Source organism: Pygocentrus nattereri, chromosome 5 (assembly GCF_015220715.1).
Source record: "Pygocentrus nattereri isolate fPygNat1 chromosome 5, fPygNat1.pri, whole genome shotgun sequence".
In the NCBI taxonomy this organism is placed as follows: domain Eukaryota; kingdom Metazoa; phylum Chordata; class Actinopteri; order Characiformes; family Serrasalmidae; genus Pygocentrus; species Pygocentrus nattereri.
The window spans coordinates 21,832,178-21,858,591 of record NC_051215.1 but is presented as its reverse complement, the minus strand read 5'-3'; the positions used below and the strand labels follow the sequence as shown (position 1 = coordinate 21,858,591).

Sequence of the window (26,414 nt, the reverse complement as noted above, 5' to 3'; positions counted from 1 at the left end):
ATGACCAACAGGTCAAAACAAGCTCAAAACAAAGTGACCGCTGTGCCCTGATTGGTGTTCTTGCTTTGCGCTTCTTTCGTTTTGACATGTTACATTTTTATACACACAGAAACCAAAAGGAACGACAGATTTCTCAAAATGTAGTGGAGGAAAAAGTCAGATATTAGACTCTGAAATGTAGTGGAGTGAAAGTATTTTGCCTCACAGCGCCCTGCATGTATCCCTCCACCATGGACTACAAGACAACTGTTGTGGGAAGAAAATCTCCATCTCTGATGTTTTTCAGTTTTTGACATAATTTGAAAATGCCTGTTGCAATTTACATTGTGTGTTAAATTCATGAAGAATGGACTAAAAGAAACGGCCAAAAATGACTTGGAAAAAATTCCGGTTCCACTAACTTACATTAAAAGTAAAACCTGTATCTCCTGTAAAGGTTTTTGGAGATATGAGGTTTTCTTCCAACAACAGTGATACATTTTATGCCAAAGCGTAATCACAAAACTATCATTAAGTAATATCTCAGTCATCAGGCAGTGAATTCACAACCATTTCATGTAGGAACTTCCTGTGAGGGAGACTTAAGATGTGGACGTCTGGTTCCTATCACCACCACTTTAAACAGTTCTGACTCGGTAAGTTTCTCTAGAACAGAGCGTTTCACACCAAAACGCTCTGAACGACTTTGTTTGTGTCTCAACCATGTAATTATGTAGACTTCTTGAAAAATAGCTGGAGTTCCCCTTTAAAGCACCCTTCCATGATCCCAGATTGGGCCTGAACCACAGAGCACTTTCACTGAGGAATCCCTCGCTCCATAAACAATATTTCATAGTCTATGGTGAAGTCAAAGCAGCACCTGACACATTATTGACATTTTACAAAAGGACCACACTGGAAAAAATGACATATATACAAATGATAGCAAGTGAAAACATCTTAAAAGTAGTCAAGAGGTCTAATACTTCTCAGTATGAGGCAGTTGTAAGAATATTAACTTTATTTCTACACTCTTAAAAACATGGTTCTTAAGGGAGTTCTTAGAAATAAAAAGGTTCTATATAGAACCATGAACAGAAGTTTAGATCTCATAAAAAAAGTCCAGACCAAAAGTCAGCTTTTATTGTCAATACTACAATATGTATAGGACATACAGAGCATTGAAACTGTGTTACGCTCAGACCCCCATGGTATAGCGACAACATTAAATACACAGTAAACAGACGAAGTGCGAATTTAAATAGACACTAAATAAACATTGTAAAAATGTTTACAAAAAAAATTGTAAAAATAAACATTAATTGTAGAAAAATAATTATATATATATATATATATATATATAATTATTTTTCTACAATTAATGTTTATTTTTACAATTTAATGTTTATTTTTACAATTTATATACAAATATATATATATATATATATATATATATATATACACACACACTATATTTCCAAAAGGTATTCAGTCACCCATCCAAATCATTGAATTCAGGTGTTCCAATCACTTCCATGGCCACAGGTGTATAAAACCAAGCCCCTAGGCCTGCAGACTGCTTCTACAAACATTAGTGAAAGAATGGGTTACTCTCAGGAGCTCAGAGAATTCCAGCGTGGTACCATGATCAGATGCCACCTGTGCAAGTCCAGTCATGAAATTTCCTCACTACTAAATATTTCACAGTCAACTGTCAGTGGTATTATAACAAAGTGGAAGCGATTGGGAACGACAGCAACTCAGATTCAAAGTGGTCGGCCACGTAAAATGACAGAGCGGGGTCAGCAGATGCTGAGGCGCATAGTGCACAGAGGTCACCGACCTTCTGCAGAGTCAATCACTACAGACCTCTAGACTTCATGTAGCCTTCAGATCAGCTCAAGAACAGCATAGAGAGCTTCATGGAATAGGTTTCCATGGCCGAGCAGCTGCATCATCCTTACAGCCTTACATCACCAAGCGCAATGCAAAGCGTGGAATGCAGTGGTGTAAAGCACCACCACTGGACTCTAGAGCAGTGGAGGCGTGTTCTCTGGAGTGACCAATCACACTTCTCCGTCTGGCAATCCGACGGATGAGTCTGAGTTTGGCGGGGGGTTCTTTGAGTGTTCATGGTTGTATATAGAACCATTTTTTAAACTAAAACCCTTACAGACACACCTTTTTTTAAGAGTGTAGGCATTTTTACCTGTTTTAAGTCATTTCATGTAGTGAAAGTTGTTTTAGGTGTAATTTCTTAAAAAGAGCAAAATTATCTTCACTATTCTTCCAAACAAGTAAAATTATCTGACAATGAAATAAGACACTTTCCCTACACAAAATGACATAAAACACTTAAAATGTCCAGAAATAAGTTTAATAATCTCATAATATTCTTACAACAATCTCATTTTGTGAAATATTGTATACAATGACTACATTTAATGCCCTGTGATGGACTGGCGACCTGTCCAGGGTGTATCCTGCCTTACGCCCAATGACAGCTGGGATAGGCTCCAGCACCCCCAGAAGGAAAAGCGGCTTAGAAGAAGAAGACTACTTTTAAGGTGTTTTCACTTGCTAAGATATGGGTCAGTGTACAGGTATGCCCGTTTTTATGTCCCTAGTGTTTACAGTTATTATTAGTTTTTAAATGAGTTATCACAGTCCTCACATGCCCAGGAGACATGCTAAGACGCCTGCACTGACTAGTTTGGACGGTTGCACAACTCCGGAGCCCATTTTTCTGCAATTTTAACTACAACAATCTATACACGACTATAGAATATATAAATTAAATGGCATAGAAAAACATATGCCAAATAAATATTATAAAATATATAATGAAAGTTCCTGGTTCCCAGGAGTCGTATCACAGGTTTTACCACGTAACAAAAAATCTTTTATTCTGAAATAAAAGTCAATCTGATGAGGTCACTTGACTTCCTTTAACTTGTTTTTGGAGAATGTATGAAGAAAAGCACGTCAGCGTTACTGCAGTGCTGAGAATGACCCACCACCAAAATAGTACCTGCTCTGTGAGGGTCCACGGGGGTCCTGACCACTGAAGAACAGGGTAAAAGGGGGCTAACAAAATATCAGAGAAACAGATGGACTACAGTCTGTAATTGTAGAACTACAAAGTGCACCTATAGAGTAAGTGGAGCTGATAAAATGGACAATGCGCATAGAAACAAGGAGATGGTCAGAATGTATGCATGATATATATATATACACATACATACACATACATATACACACACTGCTCAAAAAAATAAAGGGAACACTCAAATAACACATCCTAGATCTGAATGAATGAAATATTCTCATTGAGTACTTTGTTCTGTACAAAGTTGAATGTGCTGACAACAAAATCACACAAAAATCATCAATGGAAATCTAATTTATTAACCAATGGAGGCCTGGATTTGGAGTCACACACAAAATTAAAGTGGAAAAACACACTACAGGCTGATCCAACTTTGATGTGATGTCCTTAAAACAAGTCAGAATGAGGCTCAATATTGTGTGTGGCCTCCACGTGCCTGTATGACCTCCCTACAGCGCCTGGGCATGTTCCTGATGAGGTGGCGGATGGCTTCCTGAGGGATCTCCACCCAGACCTGGACTAAAGCATCCGCCAACTCCTGGACAGTCTGTGGTGCAATGTGGCGTTGGTGGATGGAGCGAGACATGATGTCCCAGATGTGCTCAATCGGATTCAGGTCTGGGGAACGGGCGGGCCAGTCCATAGCTTCAATGCCTTCATCTTGCAGGAACTGCTGACACACTCCAGCCACATGAGGTCTAGCATTGTCCTGCATTAGGAGGAACCCAGGGCCAACTGCACCAGCATTTGGTCTCACAAGGGGTCTGAGGATCTCATCTCGGTACCTAATGGCAGTCAGGCTACCTCTGGCGAGCACATGGAGGGCTGTGCAGCCCTCCAAAGAAATGCCACCCCACACCATTACTGACCCACTGCCAAACCGGTCATGCTGAAGGATGTTGCAGGCAGCAGATCACTCTCCACGGCGTCTCCAGACTCTGTCACGTCTGTCACATGTGCTCAGTGTGAACCTGCTTTCATCTGTGAAGAACACAGGGCGCCAGTGGAGAATTTGCCAATCCTGGTGTTCTCTGGCAAATGCCAAGCGTCCTGCTGTGTGCTGTGAGCACAACCCCCATCTGTGGACGTCAGGCCCTCATACCATCCTCATGGAGTTGGTTTCTAACCGTTTGTGCAGACACATGCACATTTGTGGCCTGCTGGAGGTCATTTTGCAGGGCTCTGGCAGTGCTCCTCCTGTTCCTCCTTACATAAATGCGGAGGTAGCGGTCCTGCTGCTGGGTTGTTGCCCTCCTACGGCCTCCTCCACGTCTCCTGGTGTACTGGCCTGTCTCCTGGTAGCGCCTCCAGCCTCTGGACACTACGCTGACAGACACAGCAAACCTTCTTGCCACAGCTCGCATTGATGTGCCATCTTGGATGAGCTGCAGTACCTGAACCACTTGCGTGGGTTGTAGAGTCCGTCTCATGCTACCACGAGTGTGAAAGCACCACCAACATTCAAAAGTGACCAAAACATCAGCCAGAAAACAGAAAGGTACTGAGAAGTGGTCTGTGGTCCCCACCTGCAGAACCACTCCTTTATTGAGTGTGTCTTGCTAATTGCCAATAATTTCCACCCGTTGTCTTTTCCATTTGCACAACAGCATTTAAAACCGATTGTCAATCAGTGTTGCTTCCTTAGTGGACAGTCTGATTTCACAGAAGTTTGATTTACTTGGAGTTATATTATGTTGTTTAAGTGTTCCCTTTATGTGTGTGTGTGTGTATGTGTGTGTATGGGCTTCCTCGAGGAGACGTTTGAAAATGGTTAAACAAAAACACATCCAGAAAATCACTATTTATTATTTATATGATTTATATATGTGTATGTATATATATGTATACGTATTATATGTAGTTAAAAAGCAGCTCCTGGTTTGACCAATCAGTGCTTCATTAAATTGTGCTCATGATGTAGTTGATGATATTAACAAGTCTCTGTGGTGGCTGTGAATGTGTCAAGGAAAAATATGGACCCAAGAAATTCTTGTTACTTTTTGTTGTTTTTATGTTTATTTGAATTATGAGTGTGACTTTATTCTAATGTATATTGTGATAAACTCACTGCTGAGGTAAATTGTTTAAAAATTTGCTTGGATGCCTAAAACTTTCGCACAGTACTGTACATCAGTCTTGGAAATTTGGTCATGTAAAAATGAATTAGGTCTGTTTTGTATATAATATGAGATATTTGTATAAAATATAAGATATGGGCTCTTTAAGAAGAAATGTCTTCATTACACTTACATTCAAGAACTTCTCCCTTAGCACAATACTGCTTAGATCTGGTTATGGGAAGGACATGAGGACATGGAAAACAACTTGTATTTATCTATGAGGCCATTACTACCTTCAACTGTGGAAATATAATGAAAGAACAATGTTTTGCCACAGATCCTGTAAAATGGTATCATGTTCCTTAGCTGTTATACAGCCATGCTATCACCTGACCTGATGATTCTCATGAGATGGCTACCTTTGGTTTGTCAGCAGGCAACGACACTTTGGATGAAGGCATTATTTGGCTTTCTCTACCAATAAATGCACCAGGATGTAGGACAGAGGGTGAAAGAGGACCCATTAGATCACGAATATTAGCACTTTCCAAAAGAATGCACGTCATAACCATTTCAGCTTTGTTAAGATGATGAAGTTAACCAAAGTTATAAGGAGGATTTTAGCCCTTTTTAATCAAGCCAACGAGAACAGAGCTCATTAACATACACTGATACAGAATTGACTCTGCATACTTTGTTAGCCCCCTTTTACCCTGTTCTTCAGTGGTCAGGACCCCCATGAACCCTCACAGAGCAGGTACTATTTGGGTGGTGGGTCATTCTCAGCACTGCAGTAACACTGGTGTGTTAGTGTGTGATGTGCTGGTACGAGTGGATCAGACACAGCAGTGCTGCTGGAGTTTTTAAACACTGTGTCCACTCACTGTCCACTCTATTAGACACTCCTATCTTGTCTGTCCACCTTGTAGATGTAAAGTCCGAGACGATAGCTCATCTGCTGCTGCACAGTTTGTGTTGGTCATCCTCTAGTCCTTCATCAGTGGTCACAGGACGCTGCCCACAGGATAGTTTTGGTTGGTGGACTATTCTCAGTCAAGCAGCGACAGTGAGGTGTTTAAAAACTCCAGCAGCACTGCTGTGTCTGATCCACTCGTCGTCACCACCACATCAGTGTCACTGCCGTGCTGAGAATGATCCACCACCATTCACACACCTTTCTAAGTCATGACCACGACTTAATTATCGCATCCTCAAGCACTATTTTTATTTATATGGGACGTCACCAGCAGGGCTTCGTATGTTTCTGACATTCCGCCAGCTGTCTCTGACCTGTCTTTCTGTACAGCTCTGAATCTGAAGAGCTCTAACACAGTCCAACAGCCTGGTATCTGTGCCCATCACTCTGGATGTAACCCCACATTGTGCATCATGAAGAGCTGCCCTGCTTAAAAAAACAACTGAAAGCATTAAAATTTCATCATGATGTCCAATAGTCAGTGACAGTATTTAGTGTTTCCTGATGGGTTGATATCACAGTGTAAGGACACTAATGGTGTAACACGTGATTTCCTAACGGGATCTAAACGTGTTCTACAGGAAGCCAGTGGTCCCTGATGGTAAACATTAGGCCAATCCTAAGCAGAACACAAAACCATCAGGTTTTAGAATTAATAGTCTTAGTCCTCTAGTTCTAATGGCCTATTTTCCAGCATGGTGCTGCTGCAGTGGAGCCTCCATCTCTTCATTCACTTACCGTAGGAAACTTTTCCCCACCCGTTTCCACAGTAGCCACAGCGATATCTATCCTTCAGGCCCTTCATCTCCACGATAGAGTACATCCTCACTCACCCAGAGAGCAGCAGGGTTTAACAAGAGCCCAGCAGGTCGGTCAGATCAAGCCCGCAGGCTAAAGCTACAGCTAACGTTAGCTCTTCATTTCAAACTCTATAACAGCGCCAAACACACTTCTCACAGTCTGAACGCAGGGCGACTAAAAGATGGGAATTTTAAGTTACGTTCGCTGCTATTTATACGAATAAAATGCATTCATTCATTAATAAATGATTACTCGTGTAATGGAATAAAGCTAGCGCGACGCTAGCACTGACTTCACGTTTGTAAACAAAGCACGGAATCATGGGAAATCCCGTTCAGCGAACTCTCCATACAGTCAACCCACTGAAAAGATGCTTCCCCTGCTAAAACAGCACTGTCTGGCTCTCTAATGGGAATTAGCACACCTTTAGATCCCATTAGGAAACCATCAAACGCGTTTAGAATCAGCCAGCTACACTATATTTCCAAAGGTGTTCAGTCACCCATCCAAATTACTGGATTCAGGTGTTCCAGTCACTTCCATGGCCTTCCAGGTCTATAAAACCAAGCTCCTAGGCCTGCAGACTGCTTCTACAAACATTAGTGAAAGAATGGGTCGCTCTCAGGAGCTCAGTGAATTCCAGTTGTGAAATTTCCTCACTACTAAATATTCCACAGTCAACTGTCAGTGGTATTATAAGAAAGTTGAAGTGATTGTGAACGACAGCAACTCAGCCACAAAGTGGTCGGCCACGTAAAATGACAGTGCGGGGTCAGCAGATGCTGAGGCGCATAGTGCGCAGAGGTCGCCAACCTTCTGCAAAGTCAATCGCTACAGACCTCCACACTTCATGTGGCCTTCAGTTCAGCTCAAGAACAGAGCTTCATGGAATGGGTTTCCATGCCGAACAGCTGCATCCAAGCCTAACATTACCAAGTACAATGCAAAGCGTGGAATGCAGTGGTGTAAAGCACCACCACTGGACTCTAGAGCAGTGGAGACGTGTTCTCTGGAGTGACCAATCACGCTTCTCCATCTCGCAATGCGATGGACGAGTCTGAGTTTGCCGGTTGCCAGGAGAACGGTACTTGTCTGACTCCATTGTGCCAAGTGTAAAGTTTGGTGGAGGGGGGGTTGTTTTTCAGGAGTTGGGCTCGGCTACTTAGTTCCAGTGAAAGTAACTCTTAATGCTTCAGTTCCAAGAGATTTTGGACAATTTCATGCTCTCAACTTTGTTGGAACAGTTTGGGGACGACCCCTTCCTGTTCCAACAGGACTGTGCACCTGTACACAAAGCAAGGACTGTAAAGACATGGATGGGCACTCCTAACCCTTGTTGAAAGCCTTCCTAGAAGAGTTGAAGCTGTTTTAGCTGCAAAGGGTGGACCGACATCATATTAAACCCTATGGTTTAAGAATGGGATGTCCCTCAAGTTCATATGCATGTGAAGGCAGACAAGCAAATACTTTTGGAAATATAATAATAATAATAATAATAAACTTTATTGATCCCGAAGGAAATTTAACAGCCAGTATCAGTCACACAACACAGGACAGTAATAGTAAAAAGGGTATAATAGTAATATAATAATAATAATAATAATAATAATAATTATTATTATTATTATTATTATTAATAATAATAATAATAATAAAAATAATAATAGAAGAAGAAGAAGTAATAATAGTAAGGGGCAGTTGTGGGCTGGAGGTTAGGGAACTGGCCCTGTAACCGGAAGGTTGCCAGTTCGATCCCCGGTGCTGATGGGCCATGAGTGAGGTATCCTTGAGCAAGACACCTAACCCCCAATTGCTCCCCAGGTGCCATGGATAGGGCAGCCCACCACTCCAGGCAAGTGTGCTCACTGCCCCCTAGTGTGAGTGTATGTGGTGTTTCACTTCACAGATGGGTTAAATGTGGAGGTGGAATTTCCCCATTTGTGGGATTAAAAAAGTATCACTTAACTTAATAAGGCATATTGACAAATGATGACTGACAGGAACACAGTGTATTCGAGTTCGCCGTAAAAAGGGCGTGTTATTCGGCCACGGCCACTTCTTTGGTTCGTGTTCTCTGGCACTGCAGCCTCGGGCTCCTCCGGCCGCGTTCGGCTGTTTCTTTCGAAACATCAGCATAAATGTTTCTGAGTCTCAGCACCGCGAAGGTAATACGAATGTCAAGTTGAACTTACGTAAAACTCGCCTGAATTCCAATCTCGCTGTTCAGACTGAGTCGCATCGCTGCGGATCGGATACGGATCAGATTTCATTACCACATATGAAAGCGTCTCAAATCGGAATTGAAAATGTCAGATTCAATGCGTTTGTGGCTGTTCACACAGCCACGCAGATGACACATCTGTGTCACATATGAGGAAAAAGATCGGATTTTACCTGCTGTGTAAACGTAGCCTTAGTTTCTCCTAATAATGAGACTCGGTCTCATAGCTATGACTCATCTCATTATTATGAGAAACGTCCTCATTATTAGGAAGAACCGGCGAATAGTTATGATTTAGCAATTCATACTTGTGCCTTAGTATATCAATATTATGACTTAATATCTCACAAGTATGAGTCTTAGTATCTCACAATAATAAGATTCAATCTTATAATCTTGACCCGCAATTTCCCTCTCAGATCTGCAATTTCCCATCAATAAAGCTCGATAGATAGATAGATAGATAGATAGATAGATAGATAGATAGATAGATAGATAGATAGATATGACTTAATGTCCCCTAATCATGGCCCAGTGTATCGTCATAATGACTGTCATGACGACTTATTAACTCATTATTATGACTTCATATCTCATATGTATGACTTATCTTGCAATTATGACAAAATATCATTATTATGAAACACAGTCATTACTATGATTAAAGCAATGCATCATTGATTTACAGTATTTTCTCATAGTAATGACTTATAATCTCATATTTGACTTACTTTCTCATAATTATGACTTAGTATCTCATATCATATCTCGTATCAACCCGGACAGGAAGAGACCTGACAGACTCATTAAGAGGGCCAGCTCTGTCCTGAGAAGCCCCCCCAGACCCAGTGCAGACGGTGGGAGACAGGAGGATGTTAGCCAGATTGACATCCATGCTGGAGAACAGCTCTCACGCCATGACTGAGTCTTGGACAGCACTGGGCAGCTCCTTCAGTGACCAGCTGCCTCACCCCATGTGTGTGAAGGAGGCCATCGCAGGTCTATCGAAGGATCCTTTTGCTGTTAGACTGAACAAGCAGCACTGCTCCCAGTAGAACCTCCTCCACCCCCACTAGACCTCACTTACAGAACAAACTGAGTTTATCACCTTTTCCTGTGTGCAGTATAATCAGTCATGACTTACTAAGGCATGGGAACGAGATCACAGCTCGCTAAGTCGTGGCCACGCATTAAGATCTTGTTCCCACACTTTACTAAGTCGTGGTCACGACTTAATCATCTCATTCCCATGCCTTACTAAAAGCGTGGGAATGAGATCCCAGTGCATAAGCCTTGATCTCGTTCCCACGCCTTATTAAGTCATGGCCATAACTTAACCATCAATTAGGATCTTGTTCCCACGTGTTAATAAGCCATGACATAGAAAGGTGTGGGAATGAGATGATTAAGTCGTGGCCATGACTTAGTATGGCGTGGGAAGGAGATCGCGTCTTACCAAGTCGTGGCCACAATTTAATCATCTCATTCCCACGCCTTACTAAGTCATGGCCACGACTTAATCATCTCATTCCCACGCATTATTTTTTCGGCAGGAGGTCACCAGCGGAGCTTGATGCTAAATAAAATTGTGGTAGCTGTTTGTGGGCAGACAGGACTGACCGGCAGGGGGCAGCGTGGCTTGCTGGGTGACTGTGTTCAAAGCCCGCACTGACACGGACTGACTGACCGCATCAGCAGCAGCAGCGGCAGACGGGCGGTCAGACTGCAGCGCTCAGCTAACCAGCGAGCTCCTCTCAACTTTCTACCACAGCCGCTTTATCCGTCTCTCCCTCTCTCTCCTGTATGAATGCCAGCTCCGCGACGGGCGGCGGGCACGAGTGCGGAGCTCCTGTGTTTCCAGACGTTAGAGGGCAGCCTCTACGGGAGTTCTCGGTTCGTTCTGCGGGGCGATACCGCTGCTGGCTGGGCTGGCTGGGGGCTAACTCGACGCGCTGACCGCTACACTCAGGTAAGGGAAGTTAGCCGGCTTAGCTTGCGACTGTTCTGCGGTCAGATAACGTTTTTTTAGGCAACACTCTAGCGTTACTGACAACTGATGATCTGCCCAACGGCCTAGATAACCTAACCGTGTCGGAGGACGTGTTTTTTATCGTGGCCCTGAGTTCACAAAAACAGTTAGCCAGCTGGCTAGGCTAGCAGCCAGCTAACGCTACGCTAATACACTTGTAGGTGAGTGTAAACCCTCTGGGGTCATTTTAAGAAGAGCTGACCTGTTTAAAGTCATATGGTTAATCAAATTGTCCGTTATCGTTAAAGAACTGGTATCAGTTTACTGCAATCCGGCTGGTGTCAGTGTTGAACTGCTGAGGTGGAGGCTGCTGTGTTAAAGGGGAGTTCCACCCAAAATTTCTGAATCATGAGACGTAAACAGTCGTTCAGAGTGGAAGCGCTCGGTTCTAGAGAAACTCGGTGGTGATGTCCTTTGTTGAATAATCATATATCTTATAATAGAAGGCGTTAAAAGCTTCTATTGGTTCCTGGTGGTGTCCAGGAGTCAGTCGTGGTGGGTTGATATCACAGTGATGGCGTAACAGGTGATGCATTTGATTGTCCTGGATCCTAATGGGATCTAAAGGTGTCCTACGGGAAGCGTGTGGGCTCTAATGGTGTCCAGTAGGATGTGACCAGACACTGTTTTACCAGATTTGACAGCTAAAGGTTTGGCCTAAAACATGTTTTTGAAGCCAGTCACGGTGGAGGGTACAAGCCTGGCATTTTGAGGCCATTGTCCCCAAACAAACCATGGTTTTCGTATTTTCCAGGATTTAACCATCAACGTTCTCTGTAAAGTTCACTGGTGGTTCTGCATGGTAAATAAAATGGCTATATTTGTGTTGTAGTCATGGCGACCCCTGGCATCACCACCCGTGTAAAGAAATCGGAACCATTTCACAACAAAAACCCCTCTGAATTGCTCTGTTTACATCTCACACACTGCATTATTCAATTTTATAAAATTACTGGAATCCTCCTTACATGGTTCTTGTGCTCACCATAACATCTTTGATTCTGCTTCTGGCTTCTTATGCAGCAAGTAGCTGTCCAAGCCCATTTAAGCAGGGGATTCCAACAATTTGTTTCTAATTTCTACATAATTGAAGCCTTAAGACATAAACAGAGTCACTCACTGTGCTTTGATATGGTGTGTTCCTCTCTAGAAAGCCTTACTGAGTCTGAATTGTTCACAGTGGTGGTGAGAGGAACCAGACGTCTGAAGAGTTTAATGCCTATCTTACAAAATGTCTGCGTTATTAAGTTGTTTACATGTAAATAAACTCTTTAAAAGTGGTTTGGTGTGAAATTGTGTTTGAAATGGTGCTTATTCCTTCTAAGATTTTATATTTAATACCATTTTTACCTTAAAACACCTTCCGCTTCTCTCACCAGCATGCATATATTTTAAAAATGCAGGTCAAAATTTTTAGAAAGCAGCATCTCCGACATCAGGCAGTGAATTCCTAACTATATTATAGGAATTTTCTGTGAGGGAGCTTTTAGAGGTGGACGTCTGGTTCCTGTCACCACCACTGTGAACAGTTCTGGCTTGGTAGGTTTCTCTAGAATGGAGCATTTCAGACCAAACTACTCTGAACTGCTCTGTTTACATCTTGCATCTTGTTTAATTATGCAGGATATTTGGAATATGGGAGGAATTCCCATTTAAAATGTTATTAGTGTGATTGTGAACTGGTTCTACTGTTCCGTCCAGCTTTAAGACACTTAAAGTATTCAGTGTTAGTGAGCTGGCTTGCATAACTAGTGAATGAGGCAGTGGGATGACTCTGTACCTGTGCTGACTAATCCACAGATTACTGTCTGTCCTTGGTTAAAGTCATCGAGCGCATCCAGAGAGATTACTGTGCTTCACTCTGCTGACACACATTCAGTGCTTGTGCCTGAGAGCAATTTAACATTCAGCCTGGGGCTGGGCGATAAAAGAATATTTATCGGTATCGTGATAAATTAAGTCAGGGTCGATGCTTTTCTGAGTCGTGAATATCATCAGTACTAACCTACTGCATATGTCGTTACAAAGTGATCAGAGTTAACCCTATTTAATTGCGTTCTGTGCAGCCATATATGAAACACTAAAGGAAAATAATCTCACATTTTTAGATTTGGCACTAATGACTGTTTCTTCAGCTAATCTGTTTTTAGTTGCCTCACACCTTTTTGAAGTTGTGAGCATACACTATGCTAACGTGTCCCAGGTGGTTGCTAAGGTGTTTTAAGGCCATTGCTTTGGTATCCTAAGTGGTTGCTAAGGTGTTCGTAGGCCATTGCTTTGGTATCCTAGGACGTTTTCACACTTGGGCCGTTTCAGTGTCTGAAGTGGACTCGGACCACTGAGTCATGGTTTCTTTTGCGCATGTGAACACGTAAAATGAACTCAGACCCCTCTAAACGGGCCCCAAAAGCGAACCGAACTGAGACCACCTCGAGGTGGTCTCAATTTGGTTCGTTTTGTGGTTCAATTGATTTGTGCATTGTGAAAACAAAATGGCCCCTGTCCGCTTTAGCTTTACTTTATGGTGGACTTCGATTCTCGCCATACACAAAGCCACAGTCTTCAGCGCTTCAGCAGGTTAAACAGACCAAGAGTCATTTGTAAGGTTCTACTCAGGATAAAGTCTGTCCGAGATCTGAGACAGACAGCAGAGCTGACATATTCAATGTCCCCATCCTAGGTGCAGCAAAAGAGCTAAAAATGACTCGTAGGCTCTGCAAGGGCTGTTTTGTATCACCTGAAAATGTTATTTTTATGTTTATATTTTTCTAATGTCAGAAATATGCCGAGTTCCACAAGGTAGTATCCAGAATGGGAGACTTCCTGACTTTGCAATGAAACAGTCGATCTTAGGCTTTTAGGTGTCTATCTTTAGCTTTTCGTCTTTACTGGACACATTTTCTGTTCCCGTATCCAAACACTTCAACTCTGTATCATAATCCTGTACTGCTTACTAACTATGCTAAAACTGGCCTTTCAGTAACTGTATTGTTACATACACTTGTTTCATATACACTGTATTGGTATATATACACTTGTTACATATACTCTGTATTGGTATATACACTCACTGGCCACTTTATTAGGTACACCGGTTCAATTGCTTGTTAACACAAATAGCTGATCAGCCAATCACATTTAGGCATGTAGAGGTGGTCAAGACAACTTGCTGACGTGCAAACCGAGCATCAGAATGGGGAAGAAAGGTGATTTAAGTGACTTTGAACGTGGCGTGGTTGTTGGTGCCAGATGGGCTGATCTGAGTATTTCAGAAACTGCTGATCTACTAGGATTTTCACGAGAAAATGGTCCGAAAAAGAGAAAATATCCAGTGAGCGGCAGTTGTGTGGACGAAAATGCCTTTTTGATGTGAGTGGTCAGAGGAGAATGGGCAGACTGGTTTGAGGTGTTAGAAAGGCAACAGTAACTCAAATAACCACTTGTTACAACCAAGGAATGCAGAATACCATCTCTGAACGGACAACACGTCGAACCTTGAAGAAGATGGGCTACAGCTGCAGAAGACCACACCGGGTGTCACTCCTGTCAGCTAAGAACAGGAAACTGAGATTAAAATTTGCACGGGCTCACCGAAATTGGACAATAGAAGATTGAAAAAATGTTGTTTGGTCTGACGAGTCTCGATTTCAGCTGCGACATTCAGCTGGTAGGGTCAGAATTTGGCATAAACAACATGAAACCATGGATCCATCCTGCGTTGAATCAATGGTTCATGCTCGTGGTGGTGGTGTAATGGTGTGGGGGATATTTTCTTGGCACACTCTGGGCCCCTTAGTACCAACTGAGCATCATTTAAATGCCGCAGCCTACCTGAGTATTGTTGCTGACCATCCCTTTGTGACCACAGTCTACACATCTTCTGATGGCTACTTCCAGCAGGATAATGCACCATGTCACAAAGCTCATATCATCTCAAGCTCGTTTCTTGAATATGACAATGAGTTCACTGTACTCCAATGGCCTCCAGTCACCAGATCTCAATCCAATAGAACACCTTTGGGACGTGGTCATAGATGTGCAGCTGTCAAATATGGACCAAAATCTCTGAAGAATGTTTCCAACACCTTGTTGAAAGTATGCCATGAAGAATTAAGGCAGTTCTGAAGGCAAAAGGGGGTCCAACCTTTTACTAGCAAGGTAACTAATAAAGTGGCTGGTGAGTGTTTATACACTTGTTCCATATACACTGTATTGGTAAATATACAAAACTCTATATTGGTGTGTGTGTGTGTATATATACACACAATATTGTTACATATAAACTGTATTGGTATATGTACATTTGCTCCATATACACACTGCATTGGTGTGTGTGTGTGTGTGTGTGTGTGTGTGTGTGTGTGTGTGTGTGTATGTATGTGTGTGTGTGTGTGTATATATATATATATATATATATATATATATATATATATATATATATATATATATATATATATATATATACTTGTTCCATATACTTTGTATTGATACATATATAGACTTGTTACACTGTATTGGTGTATATGCACTTAATTGAGATTTAACAGGGTTCTGCAGTGTGAATTAAATGCTTGTATGCATTACACTGGCCTTGAACTAGGGGTGGCATATGATGACATATGATGACATTTTATTGTTATCATGATAAATTGTGTTATAGTTTGCTTTAAAATAGAATGTGAGTAATATCGTCGGTGCTTAAAGATCACAGACCAACCACGTTTTATTGCAAAGTGAGCATAATTAGGCCTGTTACATTAGATTAAGTGCAGAGTAGCTCGTAAAAAGTTTGTCATTCGATTTTGTTGTTATTGTTGTTGTTATTACAACCCCAATTCCAATGAAGTTGGGATGTTGTGTAAAACATAAAGAAAAACAGGATACGATGATTTGCAAATCCTTTTCAACCTATATTCAATTGAATACACTACAAAGACAAGATATTTAATTTCTGAAGTGTTCCTGAGCCCATGTGGTAATATCCGTATATTTTTGTCAAATCAATGGGAAAATTGGCCATTTGGCTCCTTATTAAACCAGCTTTTGGTCTGTTTAAAGTGGAACTGAAAATGCGAATAAGAAAATTTAGCTTTGTGTTTTTGTTTTGCTCTGTTGACTGACACGTTTGAGTGATGTCCTCACTAATGAGCCTAAGGTATTAGCATAGGTATCTGATCCTAGAAGGCGAGACCGTTCAGTCTGCCTTCATTTTGCACAACTTTGTTGTACTCGACTGAGAAACCTCTTTGGCTCATCAAAGTTTCAAGGCTGGCTAACCAAACCAGTTTGTTTCATTTCTGGGAGTTTTGTTTATGTTTGAGGTGATCACTTTATTGTGGAGTTAAATACGAGTACAGAAACATTTCATGTGATTTTATTGATGCATTTTTTTTTTTCACAAACCCTGTATCACTTCGCTGAGACGCTGTTGCTAAGCAATGACTTTGACAGCTGTAGGAGGCGCTCAAGCCATTTGAACATTTCTACTTTTTACTTTGCCGCAAAGAGAAAACAGCCACCTTTAAGATCGTATTTACCCAACAGTCGTTTTGGTCCAACTCTGAAGATGAGACGACGCTAAATTCCCAAACTGTCATCACCACTGAGCAGGTTTTCAGTCGGCAGCTGTGACAGAAGAACAGCTAAACAACCTGGAATCAGCCAGAAATGAACCCAATACCATTCGCCAAACGTGTCGTCTGATCTTCAGAGTCCAAATCAGACTGAGCCATAAAACTGCTGCAATATCAAGTTCAGCTCAGTTTTGTCATTTTTTTTCCAGATCAGCATTAATGTTGTTTTGTTCCAGCCAGTCTGTAAAGCTTCTTACAGCCCGTTTAGTTTGGCGAATGGTATTGGCTTAATTTTTGGGGACTGTTTTCCTGCACTATTTCATGTAGGACCTTTTTGTGGGGGTGCTTTTAGAGGTGGACATCTGTAAAAATACAGTGAATATAACTTTTTGTTCAATATTTGGCACTAAATCCAGTTAAACGGGACTAATTTTGAAACACTCAGTTGGTCAGTGCTGACAAGCATGTACGATATACACGGTATAGTCAGAAAAGCATATTATGTTGCATCGAGACAATTTATCACAGTAATGATGTATATCGTCTCATTGCCCAGCCCACCCTGGCAGGGATACTAGTGCTTCTTGGCGCTCCGCTATTTTCTGTAATTTTGCCCAACAGGTGTAAATGAATTTGAATGAATGTGAAAGGATGTTGGTTGCTGTGGCCTCATAATCTCGTTCTATTAAAGCACCTCGCTGAATGGGTTTCGTGTGAAGACTTGTAGACCTGGTTAATGATCAACAGATGCTTTCAACCTTGAGGCCAACAACTCGCCCTCTACCACAGAATAGATTATGAGTCGATGCGGTCTTATCTCAAATATTCGCTTTTCTTTGGGCAGTACAGCTTGTAAACACTGTCGAGTGAGTGAGGTGTTAGACTGGTTCAGTCCTCTGCTAAGAGACGCTGGTTTTCTGTTTCACAGAAACAGATGATCTTCAATCAAGATCATCAGTACAGAAAGGGGTGTTCCACTTACTACATACACTATATTTTCAAAAATATTCAGCCTCCTAACCAAATCATTGAATTCAGGTGTTCCAGTCACTTTCATGGCCACAGGTGTATAAAACCAAGCAAAACTCAGCCACGAAGTGGTCGGCCACGTAAAATGACAGAGCGGGGTCAGCGGATGCTGAGGCGCATAGTGCGCAGAGGTCGATAACTTTCTGTAGAGTCACTCACTACAGACCTCCAAACTTCATGTGGCCTTCAGATCAGCTCAAGAACAGCATAGAGAGCTTCATGGAATGGGTTTCCATGCCCGAGCAGCTGCAGCCAAACCTTACATCACCAAGCGCAATGCAAAGCGTGGAATGCAGTGGTGTAAAGCACCACCACTGGACTCTAGAGCAGTGGAGACATGTTCTCTGGAGTGACCAATCGCACTTCTCCGTCTGGGAATCCGATGGACGAGTCTGAGTTTGGCGGTTGCCAGGAGACGGTACTTGTCTGACTGCATTGTGCCAAATGTAAAGTTTGGTGGAGGGGGAGCACATTTGTGAGGTCAGATACTGATGTTGGATGAGAAGGCCTGGCTAGCAGTCTCCTCTCTAATTCATCCCAAAGGTGTTCTATTGGGTTGAGGTCAGGACTCTGTGCAGGCCAGTCAAGTTATGGTGTGGGGTTGTTTTTCAGGTTGGGCTCGAGCCCTTAGTTCCAGTGAAAGGAAGTCTTAATGCTTCAGCACCAAGAGATTTTAGAGAGTTTCACACTCCCAACTTTGCGGGAACATCTTGGGGACGGCCCCTTCCTGTTCCAGCATGACTGTGCAGCAGTGCACGAAGCAAGGTCTGTGAAGACATGGATGCTTGAGTTTGGTGTGGAAGAACTTGACTGGCCTGCACAGAGTCCTGACCTCAGGCCTTGTGGAAAGCCTTCCCAGAGGAGTTAAAGATGTTATAGCTGCAAAGGGTGGGCTGACATCATATTAAACCCTGTGGATTAAGAATGGGATGTCACTCAAGTTCATATGCGTGTGAAGCCAGACGAGCAACTACTTTTGGAAATATAGTGTAAGTGCATCTTGTAGTTCTACAGTTACAGACTGTAGTTCATCTGTTTCTCTGATACTTTGTTAGCGGCCTTTTACCCTGTTCTCCAGTGGTCAGGACCTCCATGGACCCCCACAGAGCAGGTACTATTTGGGTGGTGGGTCATTCTCAGCACTGCAGTAACAATGACGTTGTGGTGGTGTGTTAGTGTGTTGTGCTCGTCTGAGTGGATCAGACACATCAATGCTGTATCACATTTTCAATTGTGATTTTCATTAAGATAAAACGATTATTGTGCCGCATTCGGATTTGTAACGATATTCTCATTTTGTCTAGTGTTATAAATCCAGCGCACCCATTTCCTTAAATTTTTTGTTTTATCAGTTGAATTTATTTTATTTTTAAAAGCTTCTGTCAAATTCTCAGATGTTCTTTGTTATTTTCTTAAATAATTTATTTTTTATATTAAATAATTTATATAATTATTTTATTAAAGTAATGTTTACAGAGCAGATCACTGTAGAGACGCCGTCTGTTTATAGTTTAGAGCCCAGATTTGTGGAAAAATGAGTCAACTTTCAGTAGAAAAACAAACTGAGTTCAGCTTCTTTTATTATAAGGGTTTAAAATGACATCACCATCTATTTGACTGGAAAGAAGACTTACATCATCATACGACACCCAGCTTCTGAATGTAGCTTATGAAATATGAAAGTTATGAAGAATATGACAGTGTGTTTTGGAACCACCGGTGGGCTTTAGCCTTTTCAACTGCTTATAAAGCGTATAGCCTGAATGGCTGGTCAGTAGTGCAGATGCAGGAAAGAGAAGATGTGCTTTCGTTTGGGAGAGATGTCCAGTCGTAGGGTTTCAGATTTGCCGTGGCAGGCTTTCAGTCTCAGAATGATATCTCAGGGCCTGGTTATTGATCCCTGCCTGCTTTTCCCAATCGCCATCTGATTGTGCTCTGTGCCTCTGTGCCTCTTTCTCCTGAATCAACTTTGTGCTGCTGACTCAGGTCTGTGTGTGTTCATGACTTGGCGTTGGAAGTAATCAGACAGACAGCTGAGTGGGTTGAAAGGAACGCAGTAGTGAACAGGCTAAAACCAGTGATAACACAGCCCATCATTCATTTTCCACGTGTCGTCATGTCGTCTAGTTTTGGTTTAGTCCTTGTAATAGATTATTTTTAGCTTGTTTTCAGCTTCATTATTGACTGATTACTGTTGAGTGCAGGAGCTGAAAGATTTGGGGTGAATCTCATTACAACTTTTCTGACTTTTGTCGTGACTGCGATTTAAATTGTGAAAATTAAGCCTCTGATCTGCTTTTTTGCTTGTTTTTTTGTGCCAAGAAGACCAGAATATCCACTTTTTCTGTCTTGTGCCTTGACCCTGAATAAAAAGTGCCAGTAAGTTACGGTTGTGATGTCACAACACTGGAAGATTTGGTTGCCTCTGATTGGTCTAACTCAGGGGTCGCAACCCTGATGTTGAGAATAGCCATTTTGTCCTTTCAGCAAACCAACTTGGGAGCCACAACATTATACGTCCAATTGACCATCATCTCTCAACGTTCGGCATTTTATTTTATGAAGCCTCTCATTCGACAGCTTCTTGTTTGGATTTTCCCTTTCCATCTTAAAAGGTGCCAGAGGTGCCAGAATGTAACTACTGCACCATATAAGGTGGAACGGGAACAAGCCGCTGATGAATTAGAAGCTGGTGAACGGGAAGCGACTTCAGCCTCGTGACTTTTTAGTGTTTGTCCGTTTCTCGCTGCAGATTCGGGAAATCAGCTGGAGTGATTATATACACTAATCAGTCCATCCATCCATCCATCCATCCATTTTCTAAGCCGCTTCTCCGTCAGGGTCGCGGGGGGATGCTGGAGCCTATCCCAGCAGTCTTCGGGCGAAAGGCAGGATACACCCTGGACAGGTCCTAATCAGTCCATTCGTCTCCAAATTAATGATGTTCGTCTTAATTCTCTCTCTTTCTGTTTCATTAGCTACTAGTTGGGCACGATAGTTGTATGTATTGCTATGGTGATCAACAGTCTGAGAGTCTCAGCAGCACGAAATTATGACTAATGTCAAGTTGGATTGACATAAAAGTCGCAGGAATTCGATCTGGCTGATCAGACTGATTCGCGTTGCCGCAGATTGAATACGGGTCGGATTTCAGTTCCACATATGAAAACGTCTCAAATCGGAGCTGAATGTCAGATTCAGTGTGTTTATCTGTTCACACTGACACACAGATTTGGGCCACTTTTACCTGCTGTGTGAACAGCAGCCTCAGATGAACTAAGAGTAAATAGCTTGTTCTACCTGCATCTTCCCAGCCACTGTTTGGCCCTGTGCTTTTTTTGGGTTGATACAACAACAAAACACAACAAACAACAGAACTGGAGCATGAAGCTTTTACTGGCTGCTCTACTTTTTGTGAATTTGTTGTGAATCCTGTTGAGCATCCAGAACAAGATTCTGCCGTTTGGCTGGTGTAGAAATAAAAACCAAGGCTACATAGCTTTTAACTAATTAGAGTCAAACTGCCATTATCAAGAAACTAATGTACTATAGTTCTGTGTGTGTGTGTGTGTGTATGTGTGTGTATGTGTGTGTGTATATATATATATATATATATATATATATATATATATATATATATAGTATAACTGTAGGCTGTTATGGTTTATTATGCTGTGTGAATCCTCAGTCTTGATTCTTCTGGACTGTATTTGTTTTCACTGTCTAGACTGTATGTGCTTCACTGTATTGAAAAAAAAAACAAAAAAAAAAAAACAAAGGTTAGGTAAACTTAAAATTGTAAGACTGCTTACCTCAAAGCTTTTTGGAGTTGACCCTTCAGGGCAGTGGTTAGTTTCAGTATGAAATAAGTCTGAATGTAGTGTCAGTTCTAATATTAATGTGTTAATATAAATAATATTAAAGTAATAATTATATATTATTATGACACCTTCCTGATGCTGATGCCGTTTCCTTATTCTAATATTTCATACTAACGCTGTTTGCTGTCCGGTGTGGACCAAAGGAGGATGGCTTCTCCTTTTGAGTCTTGGTTCCTCTTAAGGTTTCTTCCTCTTGCTCTTCTGGAGTCTTTCCTTGCCACTGTCGCCATTGGTGATGCTCTTGGGGGCTCGGAACTGGATTTTCCTATAAAGCTGCTTTGACACGACACCTGTTGTAAAATAAAAAAATAAATAATTGCCCCCTCTTTGAAGGCATGTGATGCCCTAAATGTAACTAAAACCCAGCAGTGAGGAGCTGAACTTTACCCTCCTCTGCTGTCACTACAGATGGGCAGGGTTGCCTACAGAGCAGAGCTAGTAGCTGTTAATGAAGTGATGCTCCTTTTAATTGAGGGTCCTATTTCAGAGGAAAGATTTCAACCACTACCTTGTAACTCAGTTCCAAGGGGTTAGGGTGACACATGAAAACAAGGGGTATTAGTAGAAAGAGGAAATGAGACTGGGCCTTAGAGTGTGAAGGTGGCGGAGATGGATAGAGCTCTGCTTTACAGTATTGAGCTGAAATCTCAGAGGAACAGGGAAAGACCAGCTAGGCTGACTGACCCTGCGTTTGTCTATTGTTGGGCCTCCTTGTTGCCTAATGTCACCGAGTGGTTGGAAGAGCATAAGCACGACTCTGTTTGTGTATAGCCGGAGGCGGCACTGCCATTCTTTATGGATCTTTACGTTCTGCGTGGGATCTAGGACCTCAGAAAAACTAATATTGGTATTCGATTGTTCATCTGAGTTAATCAGCTGTTGGTGGTTAAATGTGGCCTGTAAATGTGGAGCTAAAACAATAAAATGACCAGTCTTTTTAAAAAGATGGTTCTTTAAGGGTTTTTTGTTAAGAAAATGGTTCTAACCAGTCAGGACTCAGTAGCAGTAATGTTAACCAGTCAACTCAGTAGCAGTAACACTAACCAATCAGCGCTCAGTAGCAGTAATGTTAACCAGTCAACTCAGTAGCAGTAACACTAACCAATCAGCGTTCAGTAGCAGTAATGTTAACCAATCAGATCTCAGTAGCAGTGACACTAACCAATCGGCGCTCGGTAGCAGCGATGCTGACCAGTTGGCACTCTGTAGTAGTGCTGTAATTGTTCTGTTGCCCAGTTTACTGCATAAAACTGGAAAGATGTTTTATTATCCTTTTTATACGTCATTGTTTTTTTTCCCAAAATGAGAAACTAGTTAACAAATAGTTAAAAAAAAAAAAAAGGTTTTGCATATTTTGATATAACAGTAGAAATAGGAATGCTGTCCTTAGCAACACAGACAACAATCTTGCCCAGCTAGTAGCTAAGGAAACGGCACAGAGAGAGATTTAAGATGAACATCGATCATTTGGAGATGAATGGACTTATGTGTTTTATAGTCACGCCAGCTGGTTTCCTGATGTGTTTAATCTGTAACAAGAACCTGACAAACACTAAAAAGTCGTGAAGGCTGAAGTTGCTTCCCATTCGCCAGCTTCTTGTTCAAATTTTCCCGTTCCACTTTAAATGGTGAAGCAGTTACATTCTACTGCCTCAGGCACCATTTAAGGTGGAACGGGAAAATTTGAACAAGAAGCTCTTAACATCTGGGTTAACTGACCGTTCTAGGTTGAACATCATTACGACAGTGCAAATGAAAAATCCATGATGGGAATATTTGTCCACTCATTTTATTGTTGACCTGATCAATAATATTGAGTAATTGTTTCGTCCCTAGTAGGATCAGTTCTCAACTGTCGCCAACTTTGTTTTTCATGCTGTTGCCGAATTCCCAAGTCACACTTGAGAGGCACTGTTGTCCCGTCCGGGAAGTGTGTGTTTATTGGTGAGTCAGTGAGCGAGCGAGAAGCACAAGCCTCACTCTCCAGATTCTTGGCTGTCCTGCTCTTCTGCTCTTTCACCCAGTTGGTGTTCTGGGATCCTCTTTGGCCTTGCTGTGCGGTTCTCTAGTTCCTCTGGAAACCAGTCTTTCCTGTCTCATGTTTTGTAGGGTGGTTCTTGTTTTCCTTCACTAAGAAGAGAATCCACATGGCAGGTTTGTTTTTTCTGTCAACAGAGCTGTGTGTACAGTGTTATAAATGCTAATTATATTTGTTTGGTTTTTAAAGTACTTCATGACCAAGTTCATAGACCATATTTGCTGCTGGTGCTGATGTCTGTGTCAGAAGAAAACTTTGTATCTCCAAAAAAACTTTACGGGAGAACCTACTTTACTTTTGATGTAAATCAATGGAACCAGACGTTTTTTCCCAAGTGATTTTGGGCCGTTTCTTTCAGTCCATTCATCATGAAATTTACACACAATATAAAGAGCAACAGGCATTTTCAAATTGTCAAAAACGGGAAAACTTCAAAAATGGAGATAAAAGGTTTTCTTCTGACAACAGCGATATAGCAATATACACAGATCAGGCGTAACATGACCACCTCCTCGTTTCTAGGCTCATTGTCCTTTTATCAGCTCCACTTACTCTAAAGCTGCACTTTGTAGTTGTACAGTTACAGACTGTAGTCCATCTGTTTCTCTGATACTTTGTTAGCCCCCTTTACCCTGTTCTTCAGTTGTCAGGACCCCCATGGACCCTCACAGAGCAGGTACTATTTGGATGGTGGATCATTCTCAGCACTGCAGTAACTACAGTCTGTAAAGCTTCTTACAGCCCATTTAGTTTGGTGAATGGTATTGGGTTCATTTCTGACTGATTCCAGGTTGTTTAGCTGTTCTTCTGTCACAGCTGCCGACTGAAAAGCTGCTCAGTGGTGATGACAGTTTGGGAATTTAGTGTCGTCTCATCTTCAGAGTCTGACCAAATCGGCTGTCAGTCAAATGTGAAAAGTAAAAACGTTCAAATGGCTTGAGCGTCTCCTACAGCTGTCAGTCATTCACTCCCATCTCAGTGGAGTGAAAAAGCTGTGATGTTATGGTGAAATCAGCACAGTTAGAACGCCTCTCAACCAATCAGCTTGCATGGCTGTTGTATAATTTGAAGCAAATATGTGTTGATAATGAATTATGAATTATTATATCTGATGGAATTGTGCATCCGCCCCCCCCCCCCCCCCCCCCCCCCCTCTCTCTCTCTCTCTCTCTCTCTCTCTCTCTCTCTGTCTCTCTGTCTCTCTGTCTCTCTCTCTCTCTCTCTCTCTCTCTCTCTCTCTCTCTCTCTCTCTCTCTCTCTCTCTCTCTGTCTCTGTGTGTTGTAGGTGGCGTGGGAGTACAGGATGCAGCAGTGGTGAGGGTGCAGCGTATGATGTTGGAGGTGGTCGTGTTGCTGATGATGGGTTTATTTGGCTGGGCTCAGTCCTGCACTGAGCGGGATAACTGTTCCGCCTTGAACACCTCTAAGGACTTTTGTTACTCAGCCCGCATCCGCAGTACCGTGCTGCAGGGCCTGCCCTTCGGGGGTGTGCCTACTGTCCTCGCTCTGGACTTTATGGGTTTCCTGGTACATTATAGACATTTCTACATATGTTTTACTTACATTTTTACAGTAAACCCTGTCCCACCCCCACCCATACCATTAGCTATACACTCGTAAAAATGATGGTTCATCAAGGGTTCGTCAGTGAAGAAATATACAGATCCTTTTATTATATGCCACACAGCACAATGGTTTTTTTTTTGCATTGCTGAATGGTTCTTCACATTGATGGAAAACATGCTGTAAATGTTTTTGTATAGAACCTTTTTGAAAAGGATTCAATATAGCACCAAGAAGGGTTCTTCTGTTGTTACAATGTCAAGCCTTCTCTCTTAAAAAGAAATAAAAAGAAGGGAAAAAAAGGTTCTTTAATGCTTCTTTGATGTCTTTGTAGAACCGTGATTTAAAGTGTTCTTGGTGTGGTGAAATGGTTCTTCAAACTGGAGGAGAATGTGCTGTAGATGGTTTAAATAGAACCTTTTTGAAAAGGGTTCTAGCACCAAAAAGGGTTCAACAATTGTTACATGCAAATAAAACCTTTTTGGTACTATATAGAACCCTTTTTACTAAGGGTGTGTAACAATAGAAGAACTCTTTTTGGTACTATATAGAACCCTTTTTACTAAGAGTGTGTAACAGTAGAAGAACTCTTTTTGGTGCTGTATAGAACCCTTTTTACTAAGAGTGTGTAACAGTAGAAGAACTCTTTTTGGTGCTGTATAGAACCCTTCTTGAAAAGGTTGTATATAGAACCATATCAAACACATCTATGATATTTAGAAATTTAGTTGGATGTCTCACAGTCCTTTTGAATCCCAGCAATGTTGTCCAGCTACAGGTTGATTCAGAAAGATTAATCTAATTTCAAAATGATTTATTTCCCTTGTAAATCGTTACAGATCAATGCTGTAAACTGTAAGTGGTTTAAATGAGCGTGAAGTTTATTATGTAGTTGTACAAGTGGTCAGTCTGAACCTCCTCCAGCTGTACAGACGACATCAACGCCATAGTCAAATTCAGCAAGTACTGGATTGAGCGTGTCTGGTGTTGCTGCACTCACGGCTCTTTCACTGCAATTTCGGAGATCATCCAGTCCTGTGGAACCAACAGCGAGCGATTGGAGCTGTTCGAGCTTCACTGTCCACAAAAATCACGCTGCACAGTTATGACGGATTCACTGTTATTGACGTGGAGACCGCAGAATGCTTTCTGCTC

General features: G+C 41.9%; 2 protein-coding genes across 3 annotated transcripts in view; one reads left to right on the top strand and one right to left on the bottom strand.

Moving 5' to 3' along the window:
- The window catches only part of LOC108430283 (arginyl-tRNA--protein transferase 1), a 172,927-nt gene extending 165,701 nt beyond the window's left edge, over positions 1-7,226 (bottom strand). The window contains exon 1 of the mRNA XM_037538564.1: positions 6,863-7,226. Coding sequence (XP_037394461.1) covers positions 6,863-6,947 — 85 coding nt within the window. The 5' untranslated portion in view covers positions 6,948-7,226. The remainder of the gene's footprint in view (positions 1-6,862) is intronic.
- A 3,580-nt stretch (positions 7,227-10,806) lies between these two features.
- tmem63ba (transmembrane protein 63Ba) overlaps positions 10,807-26,414 on the top strand; it is a 68,592-nt gene continuing 52,984 nt past the window's right edge. For both annotated transcript variants that reach the window (XM_017702665.2, XM_037538793.1), the window contains exons 1-2: positions 10,807-11,115; positions 24,982-25,223. In XM_017702665.2, coding sequence (XP_017558154.2) covers positions 25,026-25,223 — 198 coding nt within the window. In that variant the 5' untranslated portion in view covers positions 10,807-11,115; positions 24,982-25,025. The remainder of the gene's footprint in view (positions 11,116-24,981; positions 25,224-26,414) is intronic.